Source organism: Emys orbicularis, chromosome 17 (assembly GCF_028017835.1).
Source record: "Emys orbicularis isolate rEmyOrb1 chromosome 17, rEmyOrb1.hap1, whole genome shotgun sequence".
NCBI classification, from domain to species: domain Eukaryota; kingdom Metazoa; phylum Chordata; order Testudines; family Emydidae; genus Emys; species Emys orbicularis.
In genome coordinates, this window is record NC_088699.1 from 22,554,394 (window position 1) to 22,565,059 (window position 10,666).

Here is a 10,666-nt window from a genome sequence, read left to right on the forward strand (position 1 = left end):
GCCCTAAGTTGGACACTCAGGCTCCCTGTGCCCTGACGGGGGGAGAGACACCCCTTGCCTGTGAGCCGCAGGACCCAGCACACTAGGCAGGGAGTTCCCTACGCTAGCCACCGGGAGATGCTGATCAGAGCTAGGCACCTGCGTCTGGGCTGCAGGAAAGCTATAGCTCTATTTAGCGATCCACGAATGGGAACCCGCTGCCTGGAATCAGGTGGCTCAGGCACCTATGTAGTTTCTTGCGGGAACAAGGGAGGCGCCTGCCTTGCTCCACCCAAAGTGGCTAGAGGAGGAGGCCCCCATGCTATAACTTTTAGTCCAGCGGTTAGAGCACTCACCTGGGGGGGGGGAGTCCCAGGTTCAATTCCCCTCCCTGCCCGAGAGGGACAAACAATTTGAACCGGGGTCTCCCACCTCTCAGGTGGGTGCTGTAACCCAGTAACCCAGGGAAACAAACTACATTCAGCAATCTGCAGCACCTGCACCCTCGGGATGGGTCTTAGCAAGAGTTAAATATTGGCAGCACCTTGCCGCGCCTCATCCTGTCCTGCCCCTTCCCCTCCTCTGTCCCATTAATTCTGCTCCTCAGTTGCAATGCGTGCTCCCTCCCATGCAACCATAAATGCTCCCAGTGCTCAAACTGACTCCACAGTGCAGCTCCAGACCCAGCCTGTTGCACGGGCGCCCGCCTCCCAGCCAGAGAGAAAGACGTCCAGCTGTTTTGCGTGCAGAAAGATTTACTAGTCATGGCGCCCTCAGAAGCCTTCAATAGCAGCCTTAATGCTTATGATTTACTCATAGCACAGTAGTGCCTAGAGACCCTGATCCGGTTCGGCACCCTCTTGTCCTCGGTGCTGTATAAACACAGAGTAAGACACCCCCCACCCCCGCCCAGAAGAACCTCCAGTCTAATGTCCTGGTCCTGCAAACACATGGCATTTGCGTAGCTTTAAGCATGTGTTGTCCCACTGACTCCAATGGGACGAGTGCTTTCGAGTTAAACACGTGTTTGCAGGCTTGGGGTCTGAATAGAAAAGACAGAGGGGATGCCTGCAGCAGGAGAATTAGCCCAAGAGTTTCCATTTTTTGTTTTATTTTTCTTTTTTTGTAAAATAAATAATAAACTTAAACCCAACAAATACAAAGGAGAATAAAATAGTTCACAGTTCACATGCCAAATATATTAAAATTCTCTTAAATACAATTCAGAGCCATTAGAATCTTTTGCAGTTCAACGCTAATTGGGTCAAATAACCCATAAGGATTCAAAGGCTGAGAGCAGGTAAAGTGCTTCCTGGAAATCCGTTTGGGAAGGTGCTTGGCAGGAAGTGATGTCAGCCCCTAGGCTAAGGGTGCCTTTGAAACGGCTTCCCTCGCTCTCAGCTGCGTCACCATATCCTGGACCCATTTCTCATCTGGATTGGTGCATAATGCTTTGCCTTTGATGGTGGTGAAGCTGCAGAGAGAAAATCCCAGTTAGAAAAGCCTGGTACCTGCTCTGAAGGGCAGCGGGGGGAAACGGGGCTTGTTTTCAGAGCAAACACATGACGGCCGCACAGGGGATGAATGGTCCTAATGACACAATGGCCAGCTCTGCTGGCCCATTGGATTGCTGGGTGTCCACCCACTGTTCACTACTAACAGGTTTTTCAAAAATCTTCAGCCAATCAGAAACCAGCTTATTCATAACGCTCGGGAAGAGTTTCACTACAATTGGCTGAATTTCACCAAAAGGTTCTCTCAGCCAGTCAGAGGAGGAAATCCACCCTCCAGCCCCACCACTGCTTCCCCAGCTGTGACACTGCCCTATAGCTGTATGGGCTCAACATCTGGGGGCGGGGCGGAGGGATGAAAACCCCCTTGAGCCTAGCCTGTTTCTAATGGAGAGAACCATAAAACTAGCCAAGGGCTCAGGACTGTCTCTCTCACAGGCTGCGCTCATGATATCTCAAACTACTCGGTGCCCCAGGAGGCACTTTCCTGTGGGGTGGGGTGGGGTCTCCTGGAGCATATGGTATCTGGCTGGGTATTATACTCACATCACAGCCGGCTTGGAGCAGCCACTGCTGGTGTATTCATACTTCACCACGCGGCTCCGCGAAATTGGGTTGGGAGAGTATTTATAGCAGCAGACCCCTGGGGTGTCGAGTGCCTCTGAAAGAGAAGACAAGAGAATCATGGTTGGTCTTTCTCATCGCTGGCTTGGAGAGCTCCCTTCCTGTAGGTGCAAAGGGGCTCCTGCTAACCCCTAGCTCCGAGGGAGGTTCCCAGAGAGATCTCTGGGCTGTCTGGCGTGGGGGCTACCTCGCATCATGGCTTCATCCTTCAGTAAGGCAGCGAGAAGGGGCAAGCCTGCCTCTCCTTACTGGCAATGAAAACTCAGAAGGAGCGTGTGCCCAGGCATTGCCTGCTGTCACTGTCTCGCTAGCCTGGGGAGATGTTGGGGAAAGCGGTCACAGCTCCACAGAGTGAACTTGGACTCACGTGGACCAGCAGCTGAGGCCTGCGAGCAGAAGGCAGCAATGAGGAGAACAGCGAGGGCAGCCACAGAGACCTTCATGTTGCTGTCGGGTGGGGACGAGCTGCAGGAGCAGAGCCAGAGATGGGATTCCTTCAAACCCTCCTTGTGCGGCTGACACCGAACCCTGGATTCTTCCCTCTTTTTATGGGGGGAGACACTGAGCGATGGTGTCAATGCTGTCACCTCCCAGGAAATGCCGTGATAGGACAGTGGTGATACAATGGAACAAAGTCTGCTGAATCAAGAGAAGCAGAAGAGGGAAGTGCGGACTATGACTGGGCAATTCCATCCCGTTGCTGCAAGGCATGGTGCAAGTGACAGAGGAAAAAGGATGTGAGCCCATTCAGCACCTTATCCGCTGCTTTTTCTTTTAAATCACCCACCAGTCTTTACACGGAGAAGAGGCCAGGGGGATGCATGTCTCGTTAGTAACTAGCAGAAATATGGGACCTTTCATGTAGAAGTTGCTGGATCTAATGAAGCTATCAATCAAGGGTCATTACCTTGTAACAGCTTCTTCATGCTCTTAGGGTATGTCTACACTACAGGATTAATCCGAATTTATATAATTCAAATTTAGGAAACCGATTTTATAAATTCGAATGTATTCGGCCACACTAGGCACCATTAATTCGGTGGTGTGCGTCCAAGCTACCGTAGTAGCATCGATTTCCAGAGCGTTGCATTGTGGGTAGCCAATAACATCTAATTGCCAATAACATCGAATTGCGGCCACACTAACCTTAATTCGGATTAACAATACCGATTTTGACGCTACTCCTCTCGTCGAGGAGGAGTACAGAAATCGAATTAAAGGGCTCTTTAATTCGAATTAAATGGCTTCGTTGTGTGGACGGGTCAAGCGTTAATTCGAATTAAAGCAGCTAAATCCGAATTAAAGTCGTAGTGTAGACCAGGCCTTAGTTCTAAGAACAGCATCTGCATCACAGAAGAAACCAACTCAGTCAGCCTTCTTGGTGACAGCCCCAGCAGAGACACCAAAATCCCATGCCTCACAGAGGCTGACCTGTCCTCTCACCACTTGAAATGCAGGTCCCTTCAGACCAAGGTTGAGGAATGTGGGGGACGCTTGCCCTGACATTCTGCATACCTACCTTTGGCACCTTCTCCCATGAAAAGAGAAGGGGACCCCAAACACCATTCATGTTCAACTACTACTTCCAGAGGAACCAGGGTTGAGTGGTTGGAGCACAGGGCTGGGAGCCAGGAGATCTGGATTCTGTACCCACTTTGCCACTGACTCATTGTGCATCTTTGGGCAAGTCATTTCCCTTCCCTGTGCCTCACCTTTCCCACTTGGCATTGCAGACAATCCTACAGACCTGTCACCCAGGGGGCAGTGAGGCTCAATTCTGTAAGTGTTTATAGAGAGCTTTGGAAGCCTTGGATGGAACAGTCTAGAGAAAAGCAAAATATGGTTATGCTGCAGCATGTGGTTAGCTGCCAGCAGGTGTATCATTGCTCTCTGGGCAGTCACAGATCTCACTGAAAGCTTCTGGGTATGCTAGCTACCCTTCATTCAGGTTAAATGGAGAAAGCAACTAAGCTCCTTTATGGAGTAAGATAGCTGAAACAATAGAAGCCACCACTCAAAGCACTGACCTGAGCAAGAACTAACTGAGGGATAACAAGAGGGGTTTCCCTGGAAACTGATTGAAAATGCCTGGGCTGAGCCTTCGACTGGATTGCAGCTGTGTGTGTCAGAAGGAGAGAGCCAGAGAAGTGCTAGTAGCATGGCCCTGAGAGGAAGCCAAGAGAGTGAGCTTCTTTTGGGCAGAGAGCTGGCTGGAAAGGCAGGCTTGGAATTATGAGCAAAGAAGCTGCTCTTTGTTCCTATTGTGCTGAGAGAAACAGGCCATTGTGTGCGTTCTTTGTAATTAAACAAGATTGCACCAAAGAAACACCTGACTGGATCCTTAATTTCTCCTCCTAACAAAAACAACCAAGCTAAGCCCTAAATATTGGAAAACTGTTCAGGTTAGAGGGGCAATGATATTATCATAATTTTGCTCACCCAAATATTATCCAGGTGAAACTAGCGCAGCAGTGAGGTGCTCCAGCCCTTTCTGAGTCTACCAGGAAAGGGTAGTTGAATGATGCATAATTCAGCTTCATGCTTCATGTCTCCTTACCCACCAACTTACTGGGAGAACCTGCCCGCCTGAGTGCACTCTAGGTAGACTGACCTTGGGACACCCAGATGCTGGGTTTTCCAAGAGGCCTCAGGGAGTTAGGTGCTTGCCTCCCATTGGAGTTCAAAGGGATTTGGGTGCCTCCTTAGACTAAGCGCTTTGGGGCAGGGACTGTGTGTTTGTTCTGTGTTTGTAAACAGCATCCAGCATAACGGGGTCCCAGGCCATGACTGGGTCTGCGAGACACTATCGCAATACAACTATTTCATAGTAATAGGTCCCTGAGGCTACTTTGCAAATCCCAGTCAGAGTCTTAGGGTACGTCTACAAGCCTATATAAGAAAAAGACCCAAAAATTGGGACTGTCCCTATAAAAACATCTGGTCACCCTACACACAATGCACAGTCAACCTGTGGAACTCCTTACCAGAGCATGTTCTGAAGGATAAAGCTATAACTGGGTTCAAAAAATAACTAGATACGTTCCTGGAGGATCGGTCCATCAATGACTATTAGCCAGGATGGGCAGGGATGGTGTCCCTAGCCTCTGTTTGCCAGAAGCTGGGAATGGGCGAGAGGTGATGGATCACTTGGTGATTGCCTGTTCTGTTCATACCCTCTGGGTACCTGGCACATACCCTCTGGGCCACTGTCGAAAGACAGGATACTGGGCTGGATGGACCTTTGGTCTGACCCAAAGTGACCGTTCTTATGTACATAGCAGCAACAAAGCAGGGATATGTGTGTGGAGAGTTACCACGTAACAGCTGTGGAAGGAAAGTCCTCACAAGTAATCCAAATGTTGGTTGCGGATGTTTATGTGCATTAAATTTTATTCCTTAAGAAATCATCTGGTTCTCTCCCTCGGTGATTTGACTCTGCGTGATGAGTTCTGAAAGGACCGAGCACCATGCTTCGTAGAATGAAGTGCAGGGAAAAAGGGGGTTTATTAGTCAGACCTAACACCATCTCTGCACCCGTGACAGCTGTCCACCCAGGAAGTGCGGCAGTTAAAAGAGTCTCGGTGACTCTGCGATGGTTTTACCTTGTGAGAATTCAGCTGCACGGGGGAGCTGACTGTTGATTGTGCATCAGCCCTGATCTCTCGGAAACCACACTGGCAGCACTGTGGGTACTCCACCCACCGGGGTGAGCAGCAGGCTGGCTTCCCCACTGTCCGGGCAGCATGCCAGCACTGGGGCAACGTAGCAGCAGTGCAAGCAAACTGCCCCAAGAAGTGCCGTATCCTCCCCACCTGGCGGACCCTTCCCGAGGGCACCTCGAGGGGCCCTGATGACCTGGGTCCTGTGACGGAAGGATGCTGTCACATGACTTGCCCCCTGTCGTCAGAGAGGCTGATTCTATAGCTCTTCTCTTCCAACCCCTTGGGGAAACCCCATTCTTCTACTACGCCAGCACTTGGGCCCTGGAGGAACTGGACAGCTTCCCTATCTCGAGGGCCCAGATGCCCTATGAGTGTCCCCTAGGGAGCCCCCCAGCACCCTCACATCTCCAGGGAGAGCTGAGCTGTAGCAGCACAGTGCCTAAGGCACAGTCACTCTGCTGAGCTCATTATCAGGGTGGGGGTGGGGGTGTATTCACTGCCCTCCTGAGTCAGAGTTTCCTTGCTGAGTTGACACCCAGCCAGATTCCTCTCACCCTTATTTGGCCAGCATGATCCACTGTCATGCCATCCACGTGGGGCTGGAAAGAGCGTGGGATTCTGCCTGCCCATTGGGTGTGATTCAAAGTGCTGCCGGTCACTCTGAATGGTCTGGGAGGCAGCTGTCTGAGAGATCTCCCCCTTCTCATCCTGTCCTGGCAGATATGCAGAGAGATTCTGCTGCCAGCCCCTAGGGGTTAAACTCTCCACACCCAGCAGTAGGATTTACTCATTGAGCATCCTGGTCTATGAAACTTGCTGTCTGCCAGAACACAAGTCTGGCAGCCTTCTGAGTGTGGTATAGCCAAGTCAGCATTTGGCGGTGATGTATACTGTGATGGTAGGAGTCACCAGGTGGCACTGTTACACATAGTTACACTGCTACACATAGTCATACAGATGCTTGTCTTTTCTTGAGTGAGGTGAGATTTTTTGAGCACTGCCAATAATTAATTCATTTCTATTAATATAAAGATTGTATACTTAGATTGTTTCTTACATTAGTAACCAGTTATAGCATCATATAACCTTGCTATATATGGACATAAAACATCTTACTATTCATATAACAGTGATATCAGGCAGTTATTGTATGAAGACTTGCATTTAGATACAAAATATTTGCAAATATATGTCTCAAAAGAAGCATATTTCCTGAAGCTTATGGCCTCTATAGAAGCTCTGTGTGGCTCGAAAGCTTCTCTCTCTCACCAGCAAAAGCTGGTCCAATAAAATATATTACCTCCTCCACCTTGTCTCTCCAACAAAGGTTTAAAACACTTCCAACTACATGTGTTTTTCCTAGGAGGTTTCCTGAATGAAGATTTTTAGAGTGCTGTGGTTATAAAATTCATTTCAATTAAGTTATTTCTACAATTCTCTGTGTGAGTTTACTCAGATTTATTACTCTGAAAGCCCACTCTCCACTCCTTTCACAATCAGATCTCTTCCTAAAACATGAATGTTTTACAAAATCTGTTTTCTTGATATAAAGATCATATCTATACCAAACTGGTATCATATACAAGAGGGATGTGTCCTAGGCTATGATAAGACACTCCGATCTTTCTGGTTACTTTTCCCCTAGATTTACAATCTACCATCTGCAGTATATTTACAGTTTGTAATTACAGACTTGTATCAAACATTCTGTACCAGGCACAGTAATTAACTTATATACATCTTTCAAAACATAGTATAAAACAAAACAGGATAGAATATTAAAGTCAAATAGAAGTTATAAAGCTGCATTACAGAGTCTGTGTAAACACACACTTTGAGGTAATAAACATTTTATGGCTATAAAGCCATATTTACCTTCTCTGATATTTGCTTGTCCTTGGAAAACAAGGTAGAAACCTCCTTGCTTGAATGTGTCATATAATTAAATAAACAAAACATATATGCATGTGAGGAACGTTTCTCAAAGCACCATATTTATGAAAATAATGTGAAATATATTGTAAACGTCAGTAAAGGCGCAGGCAAGTTGAATGACCCAATATTTAAACATTTGTATTCATTTCATTTTTATATCAATATCAAGGTCTCTCCCTATGGTGGGCAAAGGGAGCTGGGGAGGGAAAGGAGGCAGGGGTGTATCACCCAGAACAATAAGTGGTGCTTTCACCACCTGCCGTGTCACTTTGCGTGTCTGAATGCCACGTTGGCTCTGACACCAGTACACAGCCTGCACGGGGCTGTGGGACCCACCCTGGTAGCTAGATTCCCTTTTCTGCTCCAAGTTACTCCAGCCTCTGAACAACTTCCCAGCATGCCCCCTGCCCTAGAGGAGCTCCGCGGACAACACCCCACTTAGATGCTGGCCCTGAGTTTCTGGAGAGCCTGCACTTCAAATCCCTTCTTTTTTAACAGGGTTTGCAGGCGGTTTTTTTCCTTTTTTTCAGACTCTCTGGTCATTCCTGGTTACACAGAGCAGGGGGTTCCGAGACGGGGTTTTTGTTGCAGTTGCAAGCTGTGATGGTCCTCCTTTGTCTCTTCCTGGCTGGACAATGCTAGGTGCTTAGAGCCAGTTTCATGTAAACAGCTGGCCTGAGCAGTGCCTTCCCTGCCTGATTGCCTCACCACACTGCTGGGAGGTGATGCCCTAGTTGCGCTCCAGTTACAATTACAATGTTCTACTCATGCACACATCCATTACCATAACCTGGATATAGATCTTCTAATGTCCAGCAAGATCAGGACATTACAAGCTTCCATACAAGACCTTACCTGACATATTTCTATACACAATAACATTGTCTACAAGCAGTGGATTCAATTTACGGTTGCCACTAGGGCTGTCAATTAATCGCCGTTAACTCACGCGATTAATTCAAAAAAATTTATTGTGATTTAAAATATTAATCCCAATTAATTGCCATTTCAATCATACTGTTAAACAATAATAGAATACCAATTGAAACGTATTAAACATTTTAGGGTTTTTTTTACATTTTCAAATACACCTCTACCCCGATATAATGCGACCCGATATAACACGAATTCGGATATAACGTGGTAAAGCAGCGCTCCGGAGGGGCGAGGCTGCGTACTCCGGCGGATCAAAGCAAGTTCGATATAATGCGGTTTCACCTATAACGTGGTAAGATTTTTTGGCTCCTGAGGACAGCGTTATATCGGGGTAGAGGTGTATATTGATTTCAATTACAACACAAAATACGAAGTGTATAGTACTCACTTTACATTATTTTTTATTACACATATTTGTGCTGTAAAAAAGGTAAACAAAAGAAATAGTATTTTTCAACTCACCTCACACACGTACTGTAGTGCAATCTCTTTATTGTGAACGTGCAACTTACAAATGTAGATTTTTTTGTTACATAACTGCACTCAAAAACAAAACAATGTAAAACAAGTCCACTCAGTCCTACTTCTTGTTCAGCCAATCGCTAAGACAAACAAGTTTGTTTACATTTACAGGAGATAATACTGCCCGCTTCTTATTTACAATGTCACCTGAAAGTGAGAACAGGTATTAGCATGGCACTTTTGTAGCCGGCGTTGCAAGATATTTACGTGCCAGATATGCTAAACATTCGTATGCCCCTTCATGCTTCAGCCAACATTCCAGAGGACACACTTCCATGCTGATGATGCTCCTTAAAAAAAAGGTGTTAATTAAATTTGTGACGGAACTTCTTGGGGGAGAATTGTATGTCTCTGGCTCTGTGTTTTACCCACACTCTGCCATATATTTCAGTTATAGCAGTCTCGGATGATGACCCAGCACATGTTGTTCATTTTAAGAACACTTTCACTGCAAATTTGACAAAACACAAAGGTACCAATGTGAGCTTTCTAAAGATAGCTACAGCACTTGAGCCAAGATTTAAGAATCTGAAGTGCCGTCCAAAATCTGATTGGGACGGGGTGTGGCGCATGCTTTCAGAAGTCTTAAAAGAGCAACACTCCAATGCGGAAACTACAGAACCCGAACCACCAAAAAAGAAAATCAGCCTTCTGCTGGTGGCATCTGACTCAGATGCTGACAATGAACATGCGTCAGTCCGCACTGCTTTGGATCATTATCAAGCAGAACCCGTCATCAGCCTGTACACATGTCCTCTGGAATGGTGAGCGAAGCATGAAGGGACATATGAATCTTTAGCGCATCTGGCACGTAAATATCTTGAGACACCAGATACAACAGTGCCAAGCGAATGCCTGTTCTCACTTTCAGATGACATAGTAAACAAGAAGTGAGCAGCATTATCTCCCGCAAATGTAAACAAACTTGTTTGTCTGAGCAATTGGCTGAACAAGAAGTAGGACTGAGTGGACTTTCTAGGCTCTAAAGTTTTACATTGTTTTATGTTTGAGTCCAGTTAATTCTTGTACATTATTCTACATTTGTAAGTTCAACTTTCATGATAAAGAGATTGCACTACAGTACTTGTGTTAAGTGAATTGAAATACTATTTCCTTTGTTTCTTTTTTGCAGTGCAAATATTTGTAATAAAAAATAAATATACAATGAGCACTGTACACTTTGTATTCTGTGTTGTAATTGAAAATCAATATATTTGAAAATGTGGAAAACATCCAAAATATTTAAATAAATGGTATTCTATTATTGTTTGACAGCACGATTAATCACAATTGATTTTTTTAATGGCTTGTCAGCCCTAGTTGCCACCTTTCTAATGACTGGTAACCAGACTGTCAAGGCCCCACCCCTGTTCCACCTCTTCCACCAAGGCTCTGCCCCTGCTCTGCCTCTTCCCCAGGCCTTGCCCCTGTTCCACCTCTCCCCCCCCCCCGATTAAAAAAAACAGACATCAGGGCTTATCAAATGGCACCCGGCGA

At 46.5% G+C, this 10,666-nt stretch overlaps 1 protein-coding gene across 1 annotated transcript; it reads right to left on the reverse strand.

The window, feature by feature from the left end:
• Positions 1-1,338: 1,338 nt before the first annotated feature.
• Positions 1,339-2,557, reverse strand: LOC135891085 (C-C motif chemokine 3-like). Its single transcript, XM_065418575.1, has 3 exons — positions 2,482-2,557; positions 2,037-2,151; positions 1,339-1,453 (listed from the first exon to the last, which is right to left on the reverse strand). The coding sequence occupies exons 1-3, from the start codon at positions 2,555-2,557 to the stop codon at positions 1,339-1,341; spliced, it is 306 nt and encodes a 101-aa protein (XP_065274647.1).
• Between the last annotated feature and the right edge of the window lie 8,109 nt (positions 2,558-10,666).